Source organism: Achroia grisella, unplaced genomic scaffold, assembly GCF_030625045.1.
Source record: "Achroia grisella isolate CSIRO2021 unplaced genomic scaffold, CSIRO_AGI_Agris_v1 utg1847, whole genome shotgun sequence".
Classification (NCBI taxonomy): Eukaryota; Metazoa; Arthropoda; class Insecta; order Lepidoptera; family Pyralidae; genus Achroia; species Achroia grisella.
The window spans coordinates 600,074-617,519 of record NW_026712687.1 but is presented as its reverse complement, the minus strand read 5'-3'; the positions used below and the strand labels follow the sequence as shown (position 1 = coordinate 617,519).

Sequence of the window (17,446 nt, the reverse complement as noted above, 5' to 3'; positions counted from 1 at the left end):
ATCGAATGTTTTATAACACGACCCTAGAACTACTAGCGTTTAATATCATCCTTGTATTTAAATATTGTACCCTACGTATAATTTTGTATATGTAAATCTAAATTATTGACTAACATTAAATTGCAATTACGTAAATTAACTTGAACACTTATTTTATGTAAATACATAAATAAATAAAGAAACATTTGAATTAATTGTTTTATTTCTGTAATTTCCAATTTTTATATCGACTCTCGTATAAATAAATAATTATAATTTATATGAACTTAAAACTATTTTGATTTTCGTAAAGCAGGCAAAAAGAACGAAACAGAACCCTGTGTATTGCTCTTTTAAAAAAATGTTTAAGAATTATAAGATTTTTTTAATAACAAGCTGATAATTTTCTACAATGGAAACTTAAAGAATTTCTATATTTCTAATAATTGTTATTGACTCCAATATATATGTATGGGTAATTCGCCACTTCACACGGATTACATAGGTCATTTTTTTTGTGTAAAGATCACCTATGTTACTGATAAAAAATTTAATATACATGTAATACTGATAAAAAGCCACAGATTTTTAATTGGTTTAAGATCTTTAATTTATTCACTACAATGTTACCCTTCATATTATTAGGATATAAAAATCAGAACGTAGAACATATGATTTCTTCATCATCCTAATAAAAACATATTACTGAAGTCGCAGGAACTCTAGGACAGTCTTAAGTTTAAAATGAAACAATCATATATGAATATAATTTAATTAATCCAGCAAGACAAGTAGGTCAATAGTTAATATAGATACAAAAATCAATCGAATTAAATCGTTGTACACAGCAATTTTGTTAAAACAGTATTGAAAGTAGCTGAAAGAAAAAATGTTTAATCATCGAATATATTAAAAATAAAAAGTTCTTAGAATAGACTTGCAGATGATTTACCAAATGGGATACTTAAATCCAGATTTAGATTAAAAAATATCGAAATGTTAACATTTCTACGAAAATTTGCAATTATTTTTCGTACTTTTAAGTCTGGCTACATTTAAGTATTCTCAAATGATTTTATTATCATCAACTGTAAATCTGAAATAATGAGAATTATAGAATTAATAGAATAAAGTTATCATTATATCCTGCAATTACGAATTAGTGTCTAAATTGTAATACATTTCAATGACTATTTTTTTTTGTTTTTAATTTGAAATACACAAAACCTTATTGATTAGTAATATTATCTATGGTTATCAATATGCATGCACTATAGAACTGTTATTATTATAAGAAATAATATAGAGCCTTATAAACTGAGTATTTTATTATAAATAGAAAAAAATACATATACAAATCTCGTAAGTACGTATTCATTAATCATATCATTGAGCCTTTTAAAGGAATGTGTGATAGCATTTAATAAAATTTCATTCACTTGGTATTTCTTCAAATTTTCTGTGGAAATAAAATATTGACTTAAAATTAATGTAAAATAATTAAATTATGTAGGTACAAAGAGATATAATACTTTCAAATTGAATTATAATGGACGATTACAACTAAAAATATAATTTTATCATAATGGTTCTAATTTATTAATTGAAATTGCTTTTTTTTCTCATTTTATCTGTATATAATGTCTCTATATGGGGTAAAATAGATAAAACGTCAATAGTTTTTCCTTGACACATCACTTTTTAAAAATCAACTAAAATAATAATAGTTACTATTAACGATTTGTATTATGAAAAACTGCATTTTTTAAACAATACAGTAGGAACAGCAGCGACATATTCTGGTTATAATTATAAATGCTTGCTTGTGTCATTTGTACTGGAGATTATAAAAAAAATGTTGAAATCAGTTTCAAATAATAAATTAGAACCTCGTTCGTACACTAAAATTTGGTGCGACAAAGTTTCACTCGTGTAAATATAATAACTATAAATGCGCGTCGAAAAAAAAAACGTAAAAAAAATATAACTAACACAAAATACGATACAATTTCGAGATTTAGAGTTGAACCAAACAGAAGAAAATGTCCAAACATTATTGTTTAAAACTCTTACAAAAACACACAGATTTTATACATAAATATATTAACATACATATATGTTTTCTCAAATTTAGAATTACAAATATAGAATTTCTTCATATATAGACTCGATCCACCCCTGCTTTGCTGGGGTGTTAAAAACATCAACTTTAATTTCAACTTCATAAGAATACATTTCCTGAATAAATTCATCTATATATCTATAACCACATAAATTTAATTTGGTAGTTTAGAATATATAAGTCGACAAAGATACTTAGATAACAGCTACCTAATATTATAACATTTAGTGATTATATTGAATCGGTTATTATAGACAGTTATATGTAAAGTGGAAAGAAACCTTAATGGTTTAATTATTGGCACTAGATTACAATAAAATGGTTATCTATTGAAATACTCTTCTATTTAGTTCACCCCGTGATTCAAACTTAATTTTATACTACCCTAAGTAGTAGATGGAGGGTAGTACATAATGAAAAAATGCAACCTAACTTTTAAAACGCCGTTTCTTTTGGACGCGGTCTTTTAATTTCAACTTTAAATCCTAAGAAATATAAATGCCAAAGTACGTTCGTTAGTCTTTCATGCCCAAAGGGCATAACCAATCGTAATGAATTTTGGCATGGATGTAGTATGCAGAATGACATACTACATCTCATACTGGTCAAGCGAACACAGTCGCTGTCAGAAACTAGTGTAATAAAAGAAGTGAAGAGACACTTCACAATAACGAAATTTGTTAAATGCAATTTTATTTTATAAGTTAAAAATAGTCTGTGGTCTCGAGTCCGCTATATAAAATATTTTTTACGTAATAGAAACGTTGGCTATATGTCTTTAAACATTTTTATCATGTTCATCGCTTGTAGCTATACCTGACGGTCAGTCCTGACCGTCGTCTATAGACATGAACAGTACAGATGAAAACACTTTCGTTGCCTTTACTACGGACTCCCTTAACCCTCCAACTTCAGAGGTTGTGCGACCTACAGCCCGATAAGTAACGCCTTATTTAAGGTCTGATTATTTATCAATCTCACAATAAATTACGAGCTACACCATTTAGGTTAGACAACGCATATCAGGCATATTCGTGGTCTAACCTAAAAAATCAGTCATTTCCGTAAATATATATGCCTATCCCAATTATTGAACATATTGGGAAGGTCTTAAATTCTATTTAGACCAAAATTGAAATATCCTAGAGTTTTCAATCACTATTTTTATCGTTCTCGCGGAAGTACGCGCTGTTAGTCATTTAATTTTACGTGTTATAGTGATGTGACGTTTATAAGATGACGCTAGTTTATGTGAACAACATGAGAATCACAAAAATAAGTCTCGTTCAATTATTTAAGGTTTCAATTGATATTAAGTTTGTAAGTATATTGTGTAATATTGTAACAGGCATGAACATAAAACTAATGACAATGTGTGGATGACAATACATCAATATTTTGACATAACAAGAAGTAGAACACTACTACAGAATTTACACCGAAAACATATTATATTCTACTTGCATACAATATGTTTAAACATTTAGACCGTAAACATCAAGTTTCATATGTTCTAAATCATGCATAAAACACCGTATTTGGATACACCAAAATATTTGTGCAACATATATTTTGGTGAAAAATCTTGGTACCCATCTCAAATTCACACTTACCCAAATATAATTCGTATCATTTGACTGGAATGGCAAGCTGACGGCCCGCCTGATGGTAAACTGCCGTCGTATACAAACACAAATAGCATTGTGATACCATTCCTGAGCACAAGGTGTTATGCTTTAGCAATTTAATTACCGTATCCTTTAAATAGAAACACAGCCATGATTTGTACCAGCTTGTCTTCCAACATATACATTGTCACTAGACTTACGTAGCCATTTCTCGCCTGATGGTAAGATGGGACTTATTTTTGCATCCTCCTGTATTTAATCAGCCTTCCTGGGCCTCCGCTTGCGGACCTCGTTAGTCTTCTCGTCCTTTCCTTCGGTTTTCGCGTCGGCGCCTTCTTCAGGTTTCTCTTTCTCCTCGTCCGATGACTGAAAATAACATTTATCCAATATTTATTGATAGAGATATTCATTATACAAGCAGTAAATAATATTTGTGTGTCTCAGATGAATAAATTATTTTTCAATTTGAATATAAATAAGTAAAAGATGGCTCACATCACTTCCGGAGTTCTTTTCAGCATCACTGTTAGCGGTTTCAGCGTCGTCCACGATGTCCTCGTTAAGTAGCGCCTGAAAATAATAGATACATTAGGTTAGTATATATGTTATTAACAAAAATATCGTAGGACAAATCACATAAAAATTCATACAGCAGTCAGAGCAAATGATGTGTGGGCCATATCGCCAATTAACAACGTATTGTAATATATTTAGTATAATTAGTAATATATTTAATACCTATTTTTGTATAGTTTTATTGTTATTTCATAATTTCATGTTAATAATCTTTACATAGTATAAAACAAAGTCGTCGCCGCTGTCTGTTCACTTATATTTTTAAGGGGTCTTCCTATGTGATGGGTTGAAAAAATCGATTTTTTTTTTTCATAAATAGATCCCTTAACATGTATAGAATAAGGTAGTAAAGCGATTTTAGAAAATTCGAAGTCGTTTTAAAGATACAGCAGGTAAAAGAAAGAGCGGTTCGGAGCGGTGAGTTGGCAGTTAGAGACCGGGCCTATTGTGTACCGTCGGCTTTATACCTGGCCTCCCTTTTATTATTTTTGTTTATATATTATATTTGTTTATACAAGTTTAGACACGTTTCTACAGACTTAAACAGAAATTTCTATTGTTATAATATTTTACCGAAGTTATTTTAGTCTTGGTTGAACTTCGAAGAGAGCAACAGCTACAAATTATTTTTTTTCATAATGAGTGGACGGAAAGGAAGTACGAGTGGAAATGTTCATCCTGGTCGTAGTAAAAAAAGAAAGTTTAGTGGAAACCGTTTTACCCACCAAAATGATACGGTATTTACATCAGCTTCGGCCAAAAAACTTAAAAATAACATGAACATGAATGTTCCCATCTCTTCTAATTTCGCATATTGCATTTTGGAGTTTGTTTCTGTATTTGCTGCAATCTCTGAAATAGTTATATGTAAAACTTGTAAAAGTGACGTGTCTATTTCGCGATCAAGTTTCCGAGGCCTAGGCTTTGAATTCTTTGATTTGGACTTTCGCTCCTAAACATCTTCATTCTGGTCCCAAAGTTGTTGAAATTGCTAGCTACTTAGCAGTTATTATCTTTAATGAAGGTTTTCAAGGTATTTTAAAAGTTATGTCGATTATGGGATGCCCTTTTGGTCGTGAAGCCCAAGCGTATGTTGAGAAACGGGATGAAAAGCGAATCTTACGCTCTGAGCGGCGCGTAAGTGATGTCGTTAAACAAGCCAGGATTGACTTAAGAGTTGAACAATCTACTTTAAAAGAGTTTCACGAGGAAGAGGAAGGAATACTCTATGGACCAGGCATCGCCGATTGAGAGTAAGTTGATATTTTAATAGTTTTTAACGGACTTGAAACTTTAAACGCGTTTTTCTCAAAACTGTGTTTTTCAAACTTTCCTCCATTGTATCTCAGAAACGGCTGGACCGAATTACTTGAAATTTACAGGGCACACTCAATATATGTAAACGCATGGAATGAACTATTATCAATCGAAAATTTTCAAAACTTCGATTTTTTTATAGCAAAAAACAAAAAAAAAATCCTAATTTGCAACTTTTATTTCAAATGTCTATCAAAAATCCAATTTTTTTTATATTCATTTGATTATAGGTCATTCCGTGCTTTTAAGCCTACAAATTAAAACGCCGTTTTTTTTTTTTTTTCAGATAAGCCGATCAGCCGGAATCGTGGAGGAAGTGGGAGCTCATTTTTTCGAGGCGGGGGTGTTCAGAGCGCTGTAACTCTAGTTTGACTGAATATTTTTAGCTGAAATTTTATATTTATACTGTCCAAATATGTGTTAATAAATGATAAAAAACTTGAAGCTCTAAATATTTACTGGTCGTAGAAAAAAAAATCCTAAAATATCCCTAAAAAACAGGCCGTCACATAGGAAGACCCCCTTAAATTACGCAACAGATTTTAATGCAGTTTTCAGCAATAAATAGAATGAAAGATGAAGGTTTATATGTATAATACATGTGTGTTATAGTATAGAACAAGCCGAGATAAAAAAAAAATTGTAGTGCATCCATGTGATGCCGGGACGGGTCGCTAGTTGACAATGAATTTCTTTTCTTTCTATATTAGATGACATACAAATTTGTTAGTATTCCTTATAATTTTAATTTGACAGCTATCCTATGAATGTCAAAAATAAGTCAATAAGTCATCCCTTATAAAAACATGTAGTGATCATACCTGTTCATCATCAGGTCTCCTCTGGTCCCCTTTAGCCAGCTCTTCTAGTTCTGAGCGAGTGATGGTCACCTTATCGGAGCGGCGCGGCGGGTACAGCAGGTCGATTACGCACACAAGTATCTGTAAAACAAATATTATTATTATTAGATTAGAAATAGAAATAATCTTTATTCAAATAAACTTAATATGAGCACTTTGGAGGAGTCATATTTTTTTTATTCTACCACTCATTCGGAATGCAGCCTGCTCATAGAAAGAGCAAGGAACTCACGCGTTTGAAGCTTCCCAGGGATATTAGAAATATATTTTTGAGATATTTTAATGTATGAATATTTGTATTGGTCTGGGTGCTTTTTCGTACGTACAAAAAATTTAAGTAATTATCTACTACCCATAACACAAACTCTGCTAACGTTGGGACTAGATGGCGTTCTGTGAATTGTCCAGAGATATTATTTATAAAAATGCCGTAAAGCGTTAAGTGCGCCATATATATCTTCACCTTAATATTTTGTGCACTTTAAAATAAATTATTATTAATATTTAACAAGTTTGTGGAATACATACCAATCCGAGTATGGCGCCGACGAATATAGTTGCCACAGCAAATATAAGGTACGAGCCCCATGTGGGTAGACCGTATGTCTCCATCAGCATTGTGTGTACACTCTGTAACACAAGACAATAAGAACAATATCACTAACCCACGGTACAATGTGCAAACAAGAGCTGGGATGTGTCTTAAATTTATATCACATTCCAAAACTTAACATAAAAAACTTCTTGCTGAACTTAAGTAATCATCTAAGATGATAATTACATATTATTTAAGTTCAGAAAGACAGTGTAATAATCCATCTAGGCAACGAAAACAAAAAGTTATAACGGTTATTAAGTCGTGGGCTTGGGTAGTCAAGTAATATGTCATCTTTACTTCCCATGGTCGCAACCATTGGAAGTAAAGACTACCCGTTTCATTCAAACATTTGTTTGTATGAGTCTGGGTATTGTCATGGGTATGTATATTATGTATTTACAAAAAAATGGCAAGCACTCCCGAAAAGAGAGCGGCTCTTAAATTATCAAATCAAAATACTCATAACACAATACTAATCTCTCTTATTTTGGGAGTAGATGGCGCTGTGTAAATTGTCTGTTATTACTATTAAAAAATAACATACCCTGAGCGCTTGGCTGAGCTTGAAGAATTCCGCGACGACGGTCATCTGGAATGAGTCTGGTGCTTTCCATCCGGGGATCGGATCTGACTGCTTCCACCGCTGCTGTTCCACATACGAGAGCATGGCTTCTGCGTCACGCGGCCCCTTATACTGGCGGAACTCACCTTCTTTCACACTGCAAACAAATACAAACATTACAATAAGATACCAAAGGATGTACTTGTACCTTTATATAAATTTTAAGTATCTGTTAAATCATATTTATTGAGCAAAGCCTATTTACTCACTAAACGATTAACTTAATCCCTTTTATATAGCCTACAGCCTTTTGCAATCCAGCCGAGTAACTCATATAGGACAACAATAACTTCAGCACATATATATAAATATATGTATTTGTAAGTGATATACACAAATATATATATTTACATATGTGTACATGTAACTAATCCTCCTCTATGTTTCTCTTCTTTTACATTTACCTTACCTTTCCTTCTCTTTTACATTACTGTAAAAGAAAAGTGCATATATAATATGTATGTATGTACGTGCATGTTTATTTTAATAGAAATATAAATAATTAATTCGAATAAATTTAATATAAGCACTTTTGAATGTTCATATAATATTTTCGATTCTACCGTTCATTCGTAAAAGCAGATCACAAGACGAACGAGCAAGAAACTTGCGTGTTGCTTAATAAAGTTCTAGATACTAGCAAGTGGGACTTACTGGTATATGGTTGGTAATGCGGTGACCACAAATCTTCCACTTAACCCTGGTGACTTAGTGACGTCGACAGCAGCCGTGCGCACCGTAAGGGTCTTCTGGTTAGCGCGGGTCGACAACTCCTTCCAGGCCGGAGCCAGTGCATTGCAGGCGGGGCACCATGGTGCGTAGCTGGTAAACAACATAATACCAAATTTAATTTAGCCCATCGTGGCAAATTCACACGAACTTATCCTAATGATTTCCAGTATGAACGGCGTGGAGTTTAAGCTGACAAGGTACAATAACATAATTCGAAATTTAAATTTAGCCCGCCATGACAAATTCACCAGTAACATATCCTGATAGTTTCCAGGGAGAACGGCGTGGAGTTTAACCTGACAAGGTACAATAACATAATTCGAAATTTAAATTTAGCCCACCATGACAAATTCACCAGTAACATATCCTGATAGTTTCCAGGGAGATTGGCGTGGAGTTTAAACTGACAAGGTACAATAACATAATTCGAAATTTAAATGTAGCCCACCATGACAAATTCACCAGGGACTGATCCTGATCGTTTCCATGGAGAACCGCGACAGCCTGACATGGTTCTGACTGAATTGTCTACAGTATTATTATTATTGATGCTAAAAATAATAACAATGAAGAGATGAACTTATTCATAATGGTGATCTCATGGATTGTTATCATTAATTATAACAATATTATCATTCATATTGTGTGGCCGCTATCTATAAACGCATTCAAAGTTCATAAGAAAAAATCTCAGGTGGTGATAACCTTATTAAATATTATTATCAGTGTTTTATAGTGTATTAGTGTTTTAAGTATAAGACAGACAAAAATAATAATCCATACTGATACTATAAATGCGTATGATTTTTATGTATAGTATGTAATGTACACAGGTTTAAGGCAAGTCTCTTCGGCGGCTTGGATTCGGATCCCACCGCTGCCACCATGCTGTAAATACAATGAATGTTCGACCAAGTCTAACTTTATTATTTGTTCACCTGAGGGTGAATGATCTCAACTCATCACCACTACCATCCACCATACCACCACTCCACTACCATCGACTGGTGGTTTGCACCATTCTATTATCATCCAGAAAAAAATCCCATAAACGACACTATGTTGGTAATATGACTATATTCTATTCATGCACCACCTACCACGTTAGTCTTTTTTCTTTACCTAAATATTATTTTGGAAGAGATTGCTTCTGCGATAAGACCGCCTTTTGTATAACAATTCCTCTGTATAGTACAATTATTGTGTTACATGTTTGCTGCTGGTAGAGATTGCTGTGTATACCTTAAACTGCTCGTCAAACCAACGTTTCTATTGTTAAAGAACTCAGCATCAGGGAGCGTTTATCGTTTATTGTACAAATATTAATTCTCCAGTATTTTGGTCACATCATCCGAAAAGAAATCTGTGTGGAGCAACCAATTATCTAAGGGTTAGTTGAGGGCAAACGTGCTCAGAATCAACAGCGCAATGGTCAGTCCATTGCGTTGTTGATTCTGAGCACGTTTGCCTTATCAAAACTACACAACAGTGTACAACATTGTACAATGTCCTCGTACGGCCAAAAACCGTAGATCCGTAGCGAGGAGTGCTATCACTAAGGAGTAGAATAATGGAATGCACTGATACTATCATTAAAGCCACGACCACTCTGTCAAGAGTGTACGTCTAAAGAAGAATATTTGGCGCAATAGAGTTAATAAATAAATAAATATCAGATTTCAACTTTTTTTCGGACTACTCTAATGCTGTTGGCCGCAGCTGGGCTTTACAGCTTCACCGGACGATAGGGAGCGACTGCAGATGGCCCCCAAAGTCGTGGAAGGACTTATGTAGCGGATGAAGGCCAGCTTCCGTCGGATATGACTTTAGTCTGAGGGCATCGCTAGGGGTTAGAACTTCAGCTCAGGACATCGTAATCTCGATCCCCGTTTGGTTTGGACGGGGATCGATCGGAGGAGGAAATTTCAACGCGGTGTAACGATGTATTGTAGTAAACGTCTCGTAACAATTAGCGTTTGTTACATTCCAATCAATTCATAAACAAAAAAATAATAACCTATTGTTATTCTGAATACCACGCGTACGATGTCACTGGTAAGTTAGTATCAATGGAAGGGAGATAGTCCTTATTTAAATGAACAAGATTTGTATATTTCATATATTTAAAGGTTCTCTGTAAGAGATTGCTTTAAGTTATATTATATAATAATATTTCAGGATAGTTCATACAGCGCTATCTAGTCTCAAGGTAAGCAGATTCAGTGCCCCACTACACGTCTGGCGTCTAAGCACAACCGATGGCGACAAGATAGTGTAGCGTGCCGATCCTCAGCAGTGAGGGAACAAGGAACGGGAACTGGACAATTGCTATAAATAATCTTTTTTTTAAAATACATACATATTATACGTAGAAAACACTCGGTCGATACAAATAATTATAGTCATTCATACAAATGTTTGAACCCTGCAATGAATCAAACCTATGACCATCAAACGCAAAGCGGTGTGCTAAACCGCTACACCACTGCAGTCGTCACGTCGAGAGAAAGGCCGACTATATTGGTTAGTGCAGAGGTGCCCATACATAAATTGATTTCAGAACTCATTTATATACACACTAGAAGCTAGAACTTTTGCAATCAGAATGCAACTTTTGATTGCACTGTGAATACTCGACGCCCACATGATACATACATTATTCATTTGCAACAAATAACTAGCTGCTGTGTACGTAAGTTCATGCGCATATACATATTACTCGCATCTATTGAAGAATTTCATTAAAATAAATCTAATTTCTTCAACCATAGTGTTACCCTTAAAGGGGTAAAATAAAATAGGGGTTCAGTGTTTGTATGGAAATTCGTCATTTTGAAGCTAGAACGCTGAAACTTTTTTCTTAGGCGTTTCTGGGTTAGTATATTAAATATTTTATTCTTTTTTACGCAAACGAAATGTCCATGATGGATCTAGGTAGCAAACTTTGAAAAAGAGCGAGCACAATAGACCTATGCAGGTAGAGTGTAACAGGTTTAGCACCTGACACTAGCCCAAAACCCTCAATAATATGTGAAATCTTATAGGTCTCAATCTTATATAGGTAGTTGTCAAGCCGTCATGGTTTCATAAAAATAAATATATAGTTAGGTATTGTTAAAGTATTTTTTTTTAATATTTATTTCACAGAGTATGTCATAACTTAAGAATGACTTAACCGATTTTCTACATCGATTTATTTATTGTTTTCTAATATTTTGTAGAAAGGAGACCCTTCTATTGAAAGAATAATTAAGATTACTGTGCAAGAAGCTGGCAAATCTCGGAAACCAACAACCTATTTAACTTCGCGCATTTGATAAGTATAAGTATATTTATAATTCGCAATAACTGAGATGAAATATTTTTTTATAACTTTAGCTCTATACAATCAACAGCTTGAGGCAATTGATACAACACAATTATGAACATTAGTATTGTAGGTAAAAAAGGAAGATTAGGAAGACCAAGATGTTCTGTCAAGTAAATTAGAGAAAAAAAGAGTCATGTCCTATCAACAATTAAAGGGATTTATGGAAAATCATGAGAAGTGTAATGTAAATCTAGAACTCTACCGATGAGAGTGCTCCTCTTAAAGTAAAAGAAAATAATAGAACAGACCAAATTAAAGTACCATATAATTAGATATATTTAGTAGTACAAATTAGTATACAATTACATTTAAGTAACTAAGGTATGTTAACAATGAATGCAAGGTTGAACCAATATTTTTATATTCATAAAATTTTATATGAATTAATAACAAGAAATTAGAATCTCTTTGCTATGACTTCCCTTATGCTTAATATGACATAATTACAGATTTCAGTTTTTTTTATGGCTCAGTATAAACTGCATTCGCCATAGACAAGTTTGGGAAATGATAGAGTTAACTCATTGTAATGAATTAATGACATAGGAGTCACTTGGTGTCACATGACACTGAAGCATGAGAAAGAGATTCTTGCCAGTTCTTCTCAAATGAAGTTGATACAAACTGAATGGTATGAAAAAAAATTATGACTTTCATAACAGGCTGTAAACACTTATGTCAATATTTTTTACTATTTTCTTTTTAAATCAAATCTGTATTCAGTCCTTGAATTAAAAACAGATCTTTTGAGTGTGTGAACTGTTAATGGTAGTGACCTCAACAGCAGAAGAATCTGCTCCTTAAGATTACTGCAAAGTATCTCATACATCTTGTGTATCTCATACACATATGTATGGCTGAACTAGTGAACACATTATCCTATAACATTTTCTAGGTTTGCTGGAACAAATCTCTTTATATGTAGAGATAAGCTCGCTCTTGTACATTACATTTACCTTATTACTGTATTTTTTTCTTATGTGTGTGTTCAATATAGAGATATTACATAATATTGCTTCATCTAAGGATAGTATTATTTTTTAGTTTATTAGTTGAGTAGTCAATGGTTTTGGGTGGATACTAAGGTGCTTTTTATATTTTGTTTTAGACATGAATTTAATTTTTTTTACTCTTATTATTGTGGTATCGTGAATGATACCACAATAATATGCACCTGTTGTATAAACACCTGTTGCCACTGTCATTCTATCTTTAATGTATTTGCTTATTGTCATTTCAGATTTCTTTTCATAAATAGAAACATCAATTTTTCATCTCAACCTATTTGATATTGTATGATGTATTTTGCCTTTCAAATTACTTTTTTTAAGATATCAATTTATTGGATCCTATTTAGAATTACTTTTTATTGTTTATGTCATTTGATGATTTTACATTTATATTGAAACAAATGTAAAATCATTAATTCCTTACTAATGTTATAAATGCAAAAGTAACTCTGTCTGTATGCCTCGGTTTCACACCAAAATCACTGAACCAATTTAAATTAAATTTGGTATACAGATAGTCTAGACCCTGACAAAGGAGATAGGCTACTTTTTAATGTGAAAAAAGGATTGCAAAGGGTTGAAAGGAGATATGAAAGGTTATACAAAGTATCATTTTACATGGACAAAGTCATGGGTGCAGCTAGTATATCATATACAAAGATATACCATGCCTACAGCATATATATATATATGCATAGGTTTAATTGTGTGGTTTTGAATTTACTTTAATTTAGTAATAATATTTGTATGACAAATTCAAACCCATTTATCCTTATAGGTAATTTTAGCCACATAAGGAAGTCATAATTTTTTTTATTCAAATTTAACCTTACCATTCAGTTCTGGCTACAGTTTTAGTTCATATGAACTTGTAAGAAAATGAACTGTTTTTTAATGTATTAACATTATTTACTCATTTCAGTATATATGTTTAATATTAAATTGATAATCTCTTACATGAGGATGTTAGAGGATGGTAATATATGCAGGTAATAATATTATTAACAACTGTTTAATTGTCACAATTTATGGGCATGCAAATTTTAAATATATTACAATTTAAATTTAAATTTAATTTAAATTATTAAAATAATATTATAGTTAATACATAGGACATAGACATGTCTCCAGCAGACTCTATTGTCTGTTAATGCTTTTTATCCTTCTAAATGATTTAAACTGATTTTATTTTAAATTTCAATATAATAATCAGGTCACACATCTCTGAATTTATTAATAATTCACAAGGTTTTATTAAATAAGGTACAAAAAAACATTAAGAATGCCTTAATGTTATACTTCCATACATAATGCCCATCCCTGAAAATGAAACCAAAATTTTCCCTTTTATGTTATGACCTATCTATCAAAATGCCAGTTTTATTTAACAAGATAGCATCTTTTAACACTCTATCTCTCTAGGATTTTGCAAATAAAGCTTATCTTGTTAATTACAAACAAACAAAAAACAATTCGCCACATAGACGGAGCCCTTCTGAAGTGCTGTTACGTAAATGCAGCGATTGATTTTTGTTTATAATACATTTATATGTTCTATTGTTGTATGCAGTTGAAGTTTAATATAGCCATACATGGATATGTTTAGTAGCAATTCGAAATATTTATTATAAAACGTATGAAAAAATAAGTTAGGGAGTTAGTAGAAGCAACTAATTAACAATCAGGGCCACAATAGCGGCAATGCGTCACAGTTTTCAAAACCGTTTAGCTACAGACCCCGGGCCCGGTGACCTTGTGCAGTATTGAATCAGAAGCCAGATGAATTTGTATTTCCATTACTATTTCTTAAATGGAAAACTCAATGACTTATTCCATATTTATGCAAAATACGTCGTTTTAAACAGCAACTATGTATTGATTAATAGAAAAATAACACGTTTTTTTAAAGCAAAAGGAGCAACCGGCAAGGGAAATTTACTCACAATTCCACCATCCATTCGCCTTTAAGGATTTCTTTCCAATTTTCCTCATCAAGTTCACGGTTTGCACTAATTAAACATGGAAAACTAGACAATAGAAAAGAGAAAAATAAAATTTTAGGTAAAATTTTAGGAGTCGTGCACACACGCGCCATGTCTGATTTTGAACTAATGTTACCAAATAGAACTTGTCCAAATCTACACAACACAGTTTGCAAACGGTATTGCTATTTCCAAATATTTTAAATTGCAGCTTAAAAAATTTGTCATTTAAAGTTTTACATTATGTTTTATGGTATAAGAATAATGGAATCAGATAGTTTTTTGTTTTTTATGTTGCATTTATAACTCTAGGATCACAGAGAATCGATGTAATCATAATGATCCATGAGTTAGATATTTTATACCATTTACTATTAAATATTTAAACAAAGGCTTTAGAATAACAGTTTAAACTAAATTAATTTCATTATGTCTTCTTTGCAATATTGCAATGAAGTTTTCACTAATTTTAATTTATTTACTAATCGTTGTTAATATTTTAATAATGGCAACTCCGACTCCAAGGTCAGGAAACAATACCACTCAATACAACACATATAATTAGCCTATTGTTAAGTGCCATCTTTCGGAATTTTGATTCATCAAGTCGAAGCGTCAGTATTTGTGTGATCTAATGATAGTCTGTACTGATAGATGGCAGTACATGTATATTTTAGTTCGTGAACTTGACATTAACTTATTTATGTCGAATAAAAAAACCTTTTATTTTATTCATTGTATACCAAAATTTAATTTTAGAACTTTGCCCATTATATCTTTATATGCATAGCATTTTTTTGTGGCTTCAGAACTCTGTGCGGATTTCTATGACTTTTTAGTTATTGTTAGTGTTTTTTTAAGAATAAAGGTAATTTGGATACTTTATTACACTATACACAAGAATTACCTACCTTACATTAATGGTTACAATACATTGTTACGGTTTTGATAGTATAAAGTGTGATATATATACCTACTGCTAATAATGGTTTTGTCTGTATTATTTTTTATATATCTGTAACAACATTATAGATGATAATATATAGATAAAGCTTTTTAGTGCTCAATCTAGAATGTTATACCAGTCGCTAAGATATAAAGTTGATATTAACAAGAACTAATTTCATTAGAAATTCTTGCAATGTTGATTCTGTCTTCATTATTTATGAATGAACTATATAAAAAATAATATTTTTTTTTATTATGTATAGAATGAGTGATTAGCGTTTTGACTATTTCAATATGCCAAAAGTGCTTTTAAAGAAATCATTTACAACAAAAGCGACAGATGTCGCTGTAGAAAATTGAAACGCGCTATAGTTTCGTTCCGAGTAAGACAATATATAATGTGAAGTAAAAAACAAATTTGGATTAATTAGGTTTGATTTATCGTAATTTTTTAATTCCCATGCACTGAAATTCAGTCACAGGAATGAACTTCGATGAAATTGTATCATGTAGGAATTTGTCCGAACCTATAGAATATTTTCTTATATTCCTAAAAAGGAGTACAAAGTTTTTTTTAACGTATTAATATTATATATAAAATTCTCATGTCACAGTGTTAGTTGTTATACTCCTTCGACCTTGACCGATTTTTATGAAATTTTATGTGCATATTTAGTAGGTCTGAGAATCGGCTACTCTCTATTAAGGGTTGTATAATAAAAATGTTAGGCGTGGCTAACATTTTTATTATTTTTTGGACAAAATTTTTTTTAACCCTAAATTTTCACCGTTTTATCACTAACCACAATTTTTTATAGCGATTTTAAATTATTTAGCAAAACAATGTTTGCGGTGTCACCTAGTATATAGGATACAGACACAGATAATATAATATTACATAATATAGGTATATATTATATCTGAAGAACTAGAGTGATGGAATCCACACAGTAGTCTATAGAGTATACGTATCAATGGCGTGTTGCGTTCGTAAGGTTTCGTCCTTCGGCGCGCGGCTTCGTCTACTATCGATCGGGGTCACAGGTTCGAGGCCCGACACTTCTGTAATAGTACATCTTTTTAGTGTATGCTGGAGCTAGTAGTTTTTTGAATTAATTAATAGGTTTACGCTGACGGGTTCCAGTAGATGATGTCAGGATGAGCATGAACATGAAGTCTTGAAGGATGAAGATTGCGTTGTGGATCTTAACTATCATTCTATTATTCTAATCCAATCTATCACTATTCCAATTAACATTTTAAATTAAAAGTCCTTTTAAAAAAGTTATAGGTTAGATATGTAGATTTAGATCAAAAGCAGATCCAGGATTTTTGTAGTGTATCTAATTATGATAATTATTTCTTTTATATTTGTTTTCTATTACTAAAATAAGAAATTGAAAACATGCTTATAAGATGTGTATTAAAAAATCGATCCCTCGAGCATTGAATAGCGTATAAATAAATAGATATCGATCAAGTCCACCGTGACAGTTGTCAAACATCAAAATATTTTACGCGCGCTTTTTGTATTGTGTCTATGATGTCTATGATCAGGGTTGGCAATGACTCATTAAATTTATTGAAAATAATAATGACTAAAATTATACGTCCCATTTCATAACAAGTTGTTAACGAAGCCTGTGGACGCCTGAAACATTAGAGGTGTCACGACCACGAGTTTCTTTTTATTGATGATAAT

At 32.0% G+C, this 17,446-nt stretch overlaps 1 protein-coding gene across 1 annotated transcript; it reads right to left on the bottom strand.

Annotated features, from left to right (window-relative positions):
* Nucleotides 1–737: 737 nt before the first annotated feature.
* On the bottom strand, nt 738–14,915 carry LOC131841547 (thioredoxin-related transmembrane protein 1-like). The gene is made up of 7 exons (XM_059189864.1): nt 14,758–14,915; nt 8,357–8,524; nt 7,625–7,799; nt 7,011–7,112; nt 6,444–6,563; nt 4,225–4,299; nt 738–4,095 (listed from the first exon to the last, which is right to left on the bottom strand). Exons 1-7 carry the CDS (start codon nt 14,907–14,909, stop codon nt 3,985–3,987), a joined length of 903 nt encoding a protein of 300 aa, XP_059045847.1. The 5' UTR covers nt 14,910–14,915; the 3' UTR covers nt 738–3,984.
* Nucleotides 14,916–17,446: the final 2,531 nt, after the last annotated feature.